At 43.9% G+C, this 14,152-nt stretch overlaps 1 protein-coding gene across 1 annotated transcript in view; it reads right to left on the bottom strand.

Moving 5' to 3' along the window:
* SPAG16 (sperm associated antigen 16) overlaps window positions 1–14,152 on the bottom strand; it is a 1,151,519-nt gene that overhangs the window by 574,427 nt on the left and 562,940 nt on the right. Inside the window, exon 12 of the mRNA XM_040440778.1 lies at window positions 13,469–13,654. Coding sequence (XP_040296712.1) covers window positions 13,469–13,654 — 186 coding nt within the window. The remainder of the gene's footprint in view (window positions 1–13,468; window positions 13,655–14,152) is intronic.

Raw genomic sequence — 14,152 nt, 5'->3', positions numbered from 1 at the left:
ATATTGAGGGGGGGCGCACTGCACCACCAATGTTTATTATATTGAGGGGGGGCGCACTGCACCACCAATGTTTATTATATTGAGGGGGGGCGCACTGCACCACCAATGTTTATTATATTGAGGGGGGGCGCACTGCACCACCAATGTTTATTATATTGAGGAGGGGCGCACTGCACCACCAATGTTTATTATATTGCGCCACCAATGTTTATTATATTGGGGGGGCGCACTGCTCCACCAATGTTTATTATACTGGGGTGTTGGGGTGGCGCACTGCACCACCAATGTTTATTATACTGGGGGGGGGGCGCACTGTGCCAATGTTTATTATATTGGGGGGGCGCACTGCGCCAATGTTTATTATATTGGGGGGGCGCACTGCCCCACCAATGTTTATTATATTGGGGGGGCGCACTGTGCCAATGTTTATTATATTGGGGGGGCGCACTGCCCCACCAATGTTTATTATACTAGGGTGTTGGGGGGACGCACTGCGCCACCAATGTTTATTATACTGGGGTGTTGGGGGGGCGCACTGCGCCACCAATGTTTATTATATTGGGGGGGCGCACTGTGCCAATGTTTATTATATTGGGGTGTGCGCCACCAATGTTTATTATACAAAAGCACTGGCCCGTTTGTAATTTTTCCCTTCCCTAACCGCTGGTGAGGCTCCCGGTGCATGCGCAGTGTTGGCCGGTGTCCAGCTGAGAACATCCATCCGATCACTGCGCCTGCGCACTGGCCCATAGTTTTTCCCTACCCTAACCGCCGGCGAGGCTCCTGGCGCATGCGCACTCTGCTGTGAAATTTCCCTAACCTGTCGTTGTGCGCGGCGCTGCACACCTCCTCACGTCATGTCCGGTGCGACCGGAAGTGACGAGGGTAGGGAAATCTCACGAAGTAGGGAAGTATAACATTACAAGGGCCTTTGGGGTGTGCGGGCTGGTAACTACTTGGTTGGATAGTCAGCCAGCCTATGCCATGATGCCAGCAACAAGCAGTGTATTTATTTTTTTTTGGGGGGGGGGGGGGTGCCACAAAGTTAGCTCGCACAGGGCGCCTGAACACCTAAGGCCGGCCCTGGACGCGGCGATACCCAATTTCTATACTTTTTCCAATTTATTTCACTTTAACACAATAATAGCATGTTTGAAACCAAAAAATTATGTTTTAGTGTCTCCACGTTCTAAAAGCTATAGATTTTTTTATATAGGGGCCAATTTTTTGCAGGAGACATTTTGTGGTACATATGCCTTTTTGATCACTTGGTGTTGCACTTTTTGTGATGTAATGTGACAAAAATGGCTTTTTTTGACACAGTTTTTATTATTTTTTTTATGGTGTTTATCAGACAGGGTGGATCATGTAATATATTTATAGAGCCGGTAGTTACGGACGTGGTGATACCTAATATGTGTAGATTTTTTTTTTGTTTTTTTTTTATCTTCCTTTAAGATATAGGAAAAGGCAATTTATTTTATTTTAAATTTACATTTTTATTTTTTAACTTTTTTATCAAGTCCCACTTGGATCAGTTTTACACTGATAGATGGCAACACTGGACACTTTTGCAAGGCGCTCGGTTGCCATGGCAACCATCGGGGCTGCTGCCATTGCAGTGTGGCAGCCCGATGGTTGAGAGAGGGAGCCCCCTCCCTCTGTTAACCCCTTGGATAGAAACATAGAAACATAGAATGTGTCGGCAGATAAGAACCATTTGGCCCATCTAGTCTGCCCAATGTACTGACTTAGATGACAGCGGCATCTAAGGGTTTACAGCAGAGTGTCAGCATACAGTTGACACTTGCTGCTAATTGTGGCGGCTCAGAAACAGACCATCAGATACAGAAGGGAGACTGCATAAGGGGACACAGACTAGGGCTGGGGAGGGGACACAGATGGGCAGGGGACATGGATGGGGGCAGGCCGACCGGCACATACACAGTGCACGGCCGGCATAGCTGGAGGCAGGGCGCACAGAAGGGGGCACAGATTGAGGCAGGGGTCTCACATATTGGGGGCATGGAGGATATGGTACCTGATTTCAGGCTCTGATCTGCAGAGTGCAGACGGTGTATGGTAGTCTGTGACATTATCAGAGCTACATGCCCTGTGTAAAGTGTACACATCCAAAATACCTGCTTTAATTGATTGGTGCGTACACGTACATATCCTACAATACTGTAGATGTTAGATACTTTTAAGCATATATAACATTTCACATTAAGAAGGCGGCCAGTATGGGACGTGGAAGTGGCCGTGATGATGATGGTTCACGCAGAGGCTGTGGCCCTGGGCTCAATGAAGCAGAGTAAAATAATGTAGATGAGGGCCTCCAGGTGTGCTAACCCTTTAAAACAATGAAGGCAATGGCGAACCTTTTAGAGACTTAATTGCTCAAACTGCAACCACAGACTACATTTATCCAACATCATACACTAAGACCACTACTGCCATACACAGCACCCACCTAACACTGCCATACACAGCGCCCACCTGACGCTGCCATACACAGAGCCCACCTGACGCTGCCATACACTGCGCCCACCTGACGCTGCCATACACTGCGCCCACCTGACGCTGCCATACACTGCGCCCACCTGACGCTGCCATACACTGCGCCCACCTGATGCTGCCATACACTGCGCCCACCTGACGCTGCCATACATTGCGCCCTCCTGACGCTGCCATACACTGCGCCCTCCTGATGACGCCATACACAGGGCGCACCTGACACTACTACAGTCCTGATAAAAAGTTTAAGACCACTTGAAAAATGGCAAAAAATCATATTTAGCATGGCTGGATCTTAACAAGGTTCCAAGTAGAGCTTCAACATGCAACAAGAAGAAATGGGAGTGAGACAAAACATTTTTTGAGCATTCAATTTAATGAAAACAACGAATAAACTGAAACAGGCTGTTTTTCAGCTGATCAAAAGTTTAGGACCACAAGCCTTTAAAAGGCCAAATCTGTGCAAAGATGTGGATTCATTGTCATTTTCTGTCAGGTAGTCACACGTTGTGATGGCAAAGGCAAAAAAAACTCTCCCTTTTTGAACGTGGTCGGGTTGTTGAACTGCATAAGCAGGGTCTCTCACAGCGCGCCATCGCTGCTGAGGTGGGATGCAGTAAGACAGTCATTTGGAACTTCTTAAATGATCCTGAGGGTTATGGAACAAAAAAGTCAAGTGGAAGACCCAAAAAAAATTCATCAGCACTGAGCCGGAGGATCCAATTGGCTGTCCGTCAAGACACTGGACGATCCTCGACCCAAATTAAGGCCCTTACTGGTGCTGACTGCAGTCCCATAACCATCAGACGGCATCTGAGACTAAAGGGCTTCAAAAACAAAAAACGTCTTCAAAGACCTCGTCTCCTTGAACACCACAGAACTGCTCGTTTGGACTTTGCAAGAGAGCACCAAACATGGGACATTCAAAGGTGGAAGAAAGTTTTATTCTCTGATGAGAAAAAATTTATCCTTGATGGTCCTGATGGTTTCCAACGTTACTGGCATGACAAGCAGATCCCACCTGAGATGTTTTCTACGCACCACAGTGGAGGGGGTGCCATAATGGTCTGGGGTGCTTTTTCCTTCAGTGGAACAATGGAGCTTCAGGAAGTGCAAGGGCGTCAAACGGCCGCTGGCTATGTCCAGAATGTTGCAGAGAGCATTCCTCATGACTGAGGGCCCTCGTCTGTGTGGTAATGACTGGGTTTTTCAACAGGACAACGCTACAGTACACAATGCCCGCAGGACAAGGGACTTCTTCCAGGAGAATAACATCACTCTTTTGGCCCATCCTGCGTGTTCCCCTGATCTAAATCCAATTGAGAACCTTTGGGGATGGATGGCAAGGGAAGTTTACAAAAATGGACAACAGTTCCAGACAGTAGATGGCCTTCGTGCAGCCGCCTTCACCACTTGGAGAAATGTTCCGACTCACCTCATGGAAACACTTGCATCAAGCATGCCAAAACAAATTTTTGAAGTAATAAACAATAACGGCGGAGCTACTCATTACCGAGTTCAAGTTTGGAAGTTGGATTTCTGTTTGGGGGGGTGGGGGGGTTAGTTTTTTTTTGGAGGTGTGGTCCTAAACTTTTGATCAGCTGAAAAACAGCCTGTTTCAGTTTATTCGTTGTTTTCATTAAATTGAATGCTCAAAAAATGTTTTGTCTCACTCCCATTTCTTCTTGTTGCATGTTGAAGCTCTACTTGGAACCTTGTTAAGATCCAGCCATGCTAAATATGATTTTTTGCCATTTTTCAAGTGGTCTTAAACTTTTGATCAGGACTGTATATACATATAACATACACAGCTCTACCACATGCCCATTACACAGATAGTTTATTATATACACATTGCACACACAGCTTTGCTACATGCCTATTACACACAGAAAACTGTACACTAGACTGGGGCTTCATGTGTACCAAAACTGGCGGTTTCTGATACAGTGCTCCTTACTAAAAAAAATACCATGGGTAAAAGTACGCATGAGTCTTTTTCCATGGAGTAAAACGGCCTGAACAGGCGTCTATGACCTCTGCCGGGTAGTGTGAGGGGCGGATCTTCACCCAGCAGACATCTGCTGCAGACGCTGCGTGTGTCTGCTGGATGAAAGCCCTTTCTTCTTAAAGAGGCAGAACAGCGTAGGGTCTAGGCGCAAATGGTGACAAGACTACAAAGTCTTGTCGCTATTTTGCAATTCTAAGTTGCATTGGCGACCATTTTGGTCGCCATCTGGAGCCCTGGCATAGCCTCAATCTGACGAGTTTCAACCTAAGAAAGGTCTTAATATGATTAAGCCCTTTCTTAGGTGAAAATGTGTCAGATTGATGCTATGCTTTTTGTAATATTCCTGTGATAGATTTTATTTCTGCTTATATATGGACAAGAATAGGACATGCTCAATTATCTGCAGAACGGCAATATGGTTGTGTGCATGGTCCCATAGAAATATATGTATCACTGTGCTCTCCGCATGAGCGCTGAAGAAAAATACAGAGGAATGCATGAAGCCTTACACTGTCTTCTAACATGATACTTGCTTATGCTAACATGACCTTTAGTCATTATTAGCATGCATAAGTAGCAATATAAAGTGTTAAATCTGTAAGATTACTTTAAATGTAATTAAAGAAATGACATTTAGCATAATGTAATTCTTAAAAATGTCAAGTGTATTCTTGCTAGTGGGAGCAACGGAACGTTGAGGTAGGAATTTCATTTATGGTCATGCTAACCTGCTTAGGACAGGGGCCTGGATGATTTTTCAGCCTCTAGAGATTCTGCATTCACCATTTAGGTAACACCCTAGGTAAGCTGCTAAAACACTAATATCTAAAATACCGTACATGTATGTACTGTGGGGATTCGCTCTGGTAGACAGGGTGTGCGGACACAGTACAGAGGCAAATTACCAGTTCTTAAATCAAACTTCCGTGTTTATTCACACATAAAGCAAAAACAAAATGTCACTTTGCAGTTTTGGTGTTAGTTCACACACAATGGAAAGTCCACAAAGTAAAAATCACCTTGTTGGCATTTTTGCCTCCTCTCAGTCCTCCGGTACGGCACAAGCCTCAGATCCCAGCACACACACCACCTGAGCTCCACTGTCAGACTGAGGTAATCCTCCTCACCTGGCAGTGCTGGCTGGTTTTTAGGCCTGGCAAAAACCCAGCCTGGAACATGAGGAGTTGTCACCCACCCAGCACTTTGACTACTCCCAGTAAGAGCCATCCTGGATCAGCCATACTAAGTATTAAGGTGTCAAACAGCAACTGCTGCTGACACATAAAAACCGGCTCTTACTCCACCGAGGCCAGGAACCTCGGTGACACGTACCTATCATCCACGATGATTCCTTGTACCTTCTTACAGTACATACAGAATAGCATAGTCTACCATGCTATTTGGTCCAACGTAAAAGTCGGAAACAACCTGAAAGCAGACCTAATGGAGTCCAAAGATGAATCCTTTGAACTCCGTTTGACATTTAAAGTGAATGTACCAGTATACATGTGAATGCTGTTTCCAGGTATTCAGAGGTATCCCTCAGATGGAATGCCCTAAGGAGGGCTAAAAAGCAATGTCCAACCATTACATATAAGTTATAGTAACTTATATGTGTGTCATAGTAACTGTTGGACAACCTCAGACACCAATTTCTATGTGCAACTGCAAGCTCTACACTTGCTCCTAAAAATGCACACAGTGATGCCAATGCACAACAATAATCCCTATACTGTAGTTATGCCACAACACCTGGATAATGCTTATAATTATATCATATCACTTATTAATAGATTAAAGGGCTTCTGTCACCCCCAAACCCCATTTTTTTTATTTTGGGCTCGTTAAAATCGTTATTTAACGACTATTCCCTATATAGGGATCTTACCTTTGTCTGTGGCTTCTTTTCATAAAAAAAACGATCTTTTAAAATATGCAAATCACTTCACTACCAGCAAGTAGGGCGTCTACTTGCTGGTAGCAGCCGCAAAAAAACGCCCCCTCCTCTTGTTGATTGATAGGGCCAGCAGTGCTCTCCTCCTCCGGCTGGCCCTGTCAGCATTTCAAAAATCCAGCGCCTGTCTTCATTCGGCGCAGGCGCACTGAGAGGAGGACGCTCGCCTCCTCAGCACTCCCTCAGTGCGCCTGCGCCGATGACGTCTTCTCTTTCGGTGACGTCATCGGCGCTGGCCCACTGAGGGAGTGCTGAGGAGGCGAGCCTCCTTCTCTCAGAGCGCCTGCGCCGAATGAAGACAGGCGCGGGATTTTTGAAATGCTGACAGGGCCAGCCGGAGGAGGAGAGCACTGCTGGCCCTGTCAATCAACAAGAGGATGGGGCGGTTTTTTGCGGTGGCTACCAGTAAGTAGATGACCTACTTGCTGGTAGTGAAGTGATTAGCATATTTTAAAAGATTGTTTTTTAATGAAAAGAAGCCACAGACAAAGGTAAGATCCCTATATAGGGAATAGTCTTTAAATAACGATTTTAACAAGCCCAAAAAAAAAAAAAGGGTTTTGGGGGTGACAGAAGCCCTTTAAATGAGGAATGTAGCTATTGGGGATGCAAAGGTAGCCCCGATCAGGTCCTTGTGCTTTAGGGGGGTTCAAAAAGGTCCTCTGTCACATAAACCCTTACCAACTTCTGCCGCCTGTAAGTCTCGCACCTGCCCCTTCTTCAACCCCGTGTCAACTAATATGCTATTGCATACTCTCATCATCTCCCACCAAGACAAATGCAACATCCTCTTCTGTGGCCTACCATCTAACCTCTGCCTCGACCCACTGTCAATGCCTTTACTGGCTCCCCATTGCCCAGCACAATCAGCTCAAAATACTAACAATAACATACAAGCCCATCCATAATCTGACCCTTATTTCTACATTTTTGACCCACTCATCCGATACATCCCTACAAGTGATCTCTGATCCTCACAAGACTTCTTACACAGTAGTCTACAGGACTTCTCACGTGCATCCTGCATAAAGAACTTACTACTTCACCAAATGAGACTCTCCCCCAACATCCAAACTTTTAAAAACTAACCTGAAAACCCATCTCATTGGGAAAGCCTACCACCTACAATAACCCTGCTACCACTACAGAGCCATATAAGCAGCTTCTACGCTCACCTGCTGTCTCCCTTTCCCTTCGAGATTTTGAGTCCTTGCGGGCAGGGGCCTCTGCCCCTCTGTATCAGTCTGTCATGAATTAGTCCATGCTTTTTGTACTTGTTTTTGTTATATATTATGTGTATATACCCCCTTTTCATATTTACAACAGCCTGAAAATAATGGTGCTTTGAAATAAATAATATTAAGAAACACCAATTGCATATAGTGGGTAGGGGGGCTCTGTTACACACTTTGCACCGGGGCCCATAGTGCGCCTCTGGTGACAGCACAGGGATAACAAACACAACATCATAATACAAACATAATACACACTGTACAGAAAAGTAACACTTGTGTTCCTTCTTGTGACAAGGTGGACTCTGTACACACCCAGACTCTTGGGCTCAGGTTTGACTGCTACCTATACAGGGAGTGCAGAATTATTAGGCAAGTTGTATTTTTGAGGATTAATTTTATTATTAAACAACAACCATGTTCTCAATGAACCCAAAAAACTCATTAATATCAAAGCTGAATATTTTTGGAAGTAGTTTTTAGTTTGTTTTTAGTTTTAGCTATTTTAGGGGGATATCTGTGTGTGCAGGTGACTATTACTGTGCATAATTATTAGGCAACTTAACAAAAAACAAATATATACCCATTTCAATTATTTATTTTTACCAGTGAAACCAATATAACATCTCAACATTCACAAATATACATTTCTGACATTCAAAAACAAAACAAAAACAAATCAGTGACCAATATAGCCACCTTTCTTTGCAAGGACACTCAAAAGCCTGCCATCCATGGATTCTGTCAGTGTTTTGATCTGTTCACTATCAACATTGCGTGCAGCAGCAACCACAGCCTCCCAGACACTGTTCAGAGAGGTGTACTGTTTTCCCTCCTTGTAAATCTCACATTTGATGATGGACCACAGGTTCTCAATGGGGTTCAGATCAGGTGAACAAGGAGGCCATGTCATTAGATTTTCTTCTTTTATACCCTTCCTTGCCAGCCACGCTGCGGAGTACTTGGACGCGTGTGATGGAGCATTGTCCTGCATGAAAATCATGTTTTTCTTGAAGGATGCAGACTTCTTCCTGTACCACTGCTTGAAGAAGGTGTCTTCCAGAAACTGGCAGTAGGACTGGGAGTTGAGCTTGACTCCATCCTCAACCCGAAAAGGCCCCACAAGCTCATCTTTGATGATACCAGCCCAAACCAGTACTCCACCTCCACCTTGCTGGCGTCTGAGTCGGACTGGAGCTCTCTGCCCTTTACCAATCCAGCCACGGGCCCATCCATCTGGCCCATCAAGACTCACTCTCATTTCATCAGTCCATAAAACCTTAGAAAAATCAGTCTTGAGATATTTCTTGGCCCAGTCTTGACGTTTCAGCTTGTGTGTCTTGTTCAGTGGTGGTCGTCTTTCAGCCTTTCTTACCTTGGCCATGTCTCTGAGTATTGCACACCTTGTGCTTTTGGGCACTCCAGTGATGTTGCAGCTCTGAAATATGGCCAAACTGGTGGCAAGTGGCATCTTGGCAGCTGCACGCTTGACTTTTCTCAGTTCATGGGCAGTTATTTTGCGCCTTGGTTTTTCCACACGCTTCTTGCGACCCTGTTGACTATTTTGAATGAAACGCTTGATTGTTCGATGCTCACGCTTCAGAAGCTTTGCAATTTTAAGAGTGCTGCATCCCTCTGCAAGATATCTCACTATTTTTGACTTTTCTGAGCCTGTCAAGTCCTTCTTTTGACCCATTTTGCCAAAGGAAAGGAAGTTGCCTAATAATTATGCACACCTGATATAGGGTGTTGATGTCATTAGACCACACCCCTTCTCATTACAGAGATGCTCATCACCTCATATGCTTAATTGGTAGTAGGCTTTCGAGCCTATACAGCTTGGAGTAAGACAACATGCATAAAGAGGATGATGTGGTCAAAATACTCATTTGCCTAATAATTCTGCACGCAGTGTAGCGACTGTTTCTGGTTAATCAGAGAAATAATAAAAAATAATCTTCCTTCCCAAAGTCTGCAGCTCAAGAGGGAGCACAGTGACTATTGAGTAGGGTCAGTAAGGGTCAGGAAAAAGACAAGCAAGCTGACCCTCCCACAGGCTGAGAAAATCAGCTGCAGGTTCCAGCTTGAACATAACTTTATAAAGCCTCAGAAAAGTGCAAAGTTGATCTACAGGGGATTACTTTCTGGAAGGTCATATTGGGCAGCTTAGGAAATCAGTATATGCAGCATTTTTTGGCAGAGAATCACCAACATACAAGATCATTTTCTTGATTGTGCTGGGTAATGTAAGGTTAAAAAGTTTCCAAACAAAAGTAAAGATTTTAGGTAGTAAAAACTCAAAACAGGAAAACTCTCAAATCTGCCATAAATCAGATGCCCTATTTCAAATGATCTGACAGTAAGGCTCCATTCACACGTCCGTGGTGTGTTGCGGACCCGCAAATTGCGGATCCGCAGCACACCCGCCCGGCACCCCTATAGAAATGCCTATTCTTGTCCGCAAGCTGCGGACAAGAATAGGACATGTTCTATCTTTTGCGGAGCTGCGGACCTGAAGATCGGGGCCGGACTCCGCAAATGCGTATGCACACAGCACACTGTGTGCTGTCCGCATCCATTCCGTCCCCATAGAAAAAGAATGGGTCCGCACCCGTTCCGCAAAATTGTGGAACGGATGCGGACCCATTTGCGGACGTGTGAATGGAGCCGAAGGGCTCATGCACACGAACGGATGTTTCGTCCGCATCCGATCTGCATTTTTTGCGGTTCGGATCCGGATTCACTTTAATGGGGCCGCAAAAGGTGCGGACAGCACACCATGTGCTGACTGCATCCTTTCCATCTGAAAATGATAGAACATGTTCTATTCTTGTCCACATTATGGACAAGGATAGGACAGTTCTATTAGGCGCCAGCTGTTCCATAAAATGCGGAATGCACATGTTTTGAGGATCCGCAATTTGCGGATTGCAAAACAGCCAATGGTCGTGTGCATAAGCCCTAAAGAAGAGATTATCAGGACAATCTGGCATATGTAGCACTGTAGGAGTTCCATTTTTTCACCAGAGTACTCAGAGGCTGGAGAGACATAAACAGCACCAAGGAACGAGGCTCACGTTTGTATCCGCCAAGGATAACCTGTTTCGCCATCAATCATGAAAGGAAGCTTTAAAGTCACGCCACTCTATGTATTGGTGAGATGAAGCACTGGGAAGAAATGGCATATTTGTTGTGAAGGAGCTGCGCGTTATCATACTATGAAATGAGCTCCTTGATGAAATACGACATTCTTTTCAGCTGCTGAGGAGAGAGATTACGCCCGCTAAGGCAGTTATTTAGTGGCTATTTCTTATTTACTGTTTATCACAGCCTGTTGGAAGAGAGACAGTTGCCGGTGCGGTTGTGATATGCTGCCGAGCACCTTTGGTATTTTAAAGTTTTATTATGTTTTCTCACAATCTTCTATTTGATGGATGACACTTACAAGCTCCTTCCTGAACGTCTTACTGAGAAGAGGCCAGAGGAGAAAAAGGTCATTGTGGATTTGAGCCATTTTAACCTTTGCTGTCAGAAAGCGTGACAGAGACTTGCTACTTACGATTGAGACTACAATTGCGTTAGCCAAAGAAAAAAGACCAAGGGATTTCAAATCAGGATCATTATCTCCAATTCAGATATATAGCATTGACACTGTATTGTAGCTAGCGCCCACAAAGTAAAATTTAGTTCAGTAAAGGACGGCAAACCAAGTTAATGTAGCAATGTGAAGTTGAGCGATAAGTCTGAGCTTTTAAACATCTCTCTTGTGTCCTAAACTTACATTGACAGAGTCCACGGTTATAAAACTGTATCAATAATGGCCGGAAATATGGCAAAGATCAATGCTCACTGGTAGGATTGGAATCCACAATATTGTAGTAGTATAAACACAGCAGCCATTAATAGCAGGTTACATGCTGAGGTATCGGCACCAGTCATCTTCCAGTTATCCACTAGATCCCCTTCCAAAGTAGCCATGAAGAAAGTTGGTGAAAGCCAGAAATATTGGCATGAATACTATTCAGTCAGTCCACTTGCTGCTCAAAAAGACTGGGGTCGACTGTAAACTTTTTCTTTATTGAGCATCAAGAATTGGGTGCCATTATTCTACTTCTATACAATTATAACACTTAAAGGGTTTCTTTAGGCTTTTATAAAAATCTGAGAGCCTTCTCAGCGATAAGGGCAAGATGGTTTTCCTCAGTACTTACCCCTCCATCACGCTGCCGGTTCCACCATCTCCGCTGCACTCACATGACTGTCAGGACTGGCTGAAGACTCTGTCTCTCAGGTCCCGATCAGATGTGTTCCTAATTCTTCCTGTTCAGCTGCATACTGTAAATGCAGTTGAAAAATTTGGGTGGGACCCGAGCGGAAGAGCCTGCATCCTGTCCTGGCGGTCATATAAGCACAACAGCGGAATCAGTGGTGTGACAGACAGTTGAGTACCTCCACAGGTCAGAAAGCCTCTGGAGTTTTAGAAAAGCCTGGAGAACCCCTTTAAGCTGGCCATACACAAAGGATTAGTATCATCCAGAATGCAATCAATCATTGTTACATTGGATCATCCATATAAAGAATCCAACCATCAACATGCCAGATCAAACTAGCAGATCATGGACAAAGTTTAAAAAAAACTATTGCAAACCAACTGTAAGCTTGTGGGAAGTAATCGCCTAATCATGTCATACACGTCTGGTTTCTGCTGACAAAGGAGCACCCCTCCCCCCCAAATAACATCACTTTTTTGGCAATCTACCATTGGATATGGTCAGCGTGAATAGCTCACCACCTTCTCAGCATGGAATAGGTGCTCTAGTCTTAAACTGATCACCCTATCAGAAAAGAATTGGCAAAATACTTTACTCCAATCTACCATTGCCCATTAAGAACATTCATTAAAATATTTTAAAACAATGGTGGGCCGACTGGTTGGCTCACTTTTATGTGCAAGGCCACCTTAACTGAAGAGCATAACATATACACACGATAATTTGTGTGTGTGTACCATATTCATGAGCCTACAGCACGATGTCAGGTCAACAGGGCAGTTATGGGGAATCTGCAAATGTTTTTATAAAAAACACATGCAGTTAAAGGGAGAGATTCCCATAGCAATATATCAAGGAAGAATTAATGAAGGCCAAAAATTGAGCCTTCACTCAGTCATCACTGCCAAAAATACATCTCAAAAAAATAACTGTAGTGCAATTGGAAGGCAGCATGTTATAGTGCAGGAGGAGCTGAGCAGATTCATATACTGTCGTTTTATTAGAAAAGATTCTGGAAATCGTACATCTTATTCATTGAAATCTCTGCTCTTTCTGAGCTCAGTGGTCATGTGGGTGGTCTTACGGATTGACAGGTTTCTCTATAAGCTTAGTTATGCGTCATTAGTTGTCAATCACAGAGTAGGACCGCTCCCATGACTGTTCAGCTCAAAAAGAGAAGAGATTTATATGAAAATGACATGTTATACTGAATCTGTTCCCATACAACTATATATCAATCTGCTCAGCTCCTCCTGTTCTACAACTTGTTGCCTGCATATTGTATGGCATTTTCATGGTGACAGGTTCCCTCTAAAACTCCCTAATTCTTGGAACTGGCCATTACAAAATAGAGATTTATGGACATAAGAAAGCATGCTATTTGCATTGTATACAATGATTATATAAATCACCTAAAAGCTGTATTAGGAATGCACTGTATATAAAACATATGTAGGTGTGTAGGTCAAATAATGCTAAATACCTGTTGAGATCCCATATTTTGCTGTTGTTGTCTAGGGAACAAGAAGCCAGGAAATCTCCACATGTGTGCCATGAACAGCCCCAGACTGCATGCGTATGTCCTTCCAATGTGAGGATACATTCTGACTTGGCAAAGTCCCATATACGAATTGTAGAATCACCGGAAGATGTTGCCAATTTTGTGCCACTAAATATCAAAGAAAGAAAAGGACAAAAAGTCAACATTTAGGATAGAATGACACGTATACACTGAACACTTCTAATAAAATAATATATTCATAATTTTTTTCTATACTGAGCAAAGATGCAGCTATCTCTTGACTATGGTTTGGTGTACCATGGGCATCCATGACCTTTTACCAGGAAGAAGTGGCATCGCTAAGGCATGATGATCTTCATGCATGCTAAACATGTAGATGTGAGTATAAGGCCTCATACACATGACCTTTAAGGGGTTCTCTGGGAATTAAGAAAATGAAAATAATTAAATATCAATTTATCATAAATACACTGCTCAAAAAAATAAAGGGAACACTTAAACAACACAATGTAACTCCAAGTCAATCACACTTCTGTGAAATCAAACTGTCCACTTGTTGCAGGAAGCAACACTGAGTGACAATCAATTTCACATGCTGTTGTGCAGATGGGATAGACAACAGGTGGAAATTATAGGCAATTATCA

This window comes from Bufo bufo, chromosome 7, assembly GCF_905171765.1.
Source record: "Bufo bufo chromosome 7, aBufBuf1.1, whole genome shotgun sequence".
Taxonomy (NCBI): Eukaryota; Metazoa; Chordata; class Amphibia; order Anura; family Bufonidae; genus Bufo; species Bufo bufo.
The sequence above is the reverse complement of the archived record's forward strand: the minus strand, read 5'-3'. Positions and strand labels throughout refer to the sequence as shown.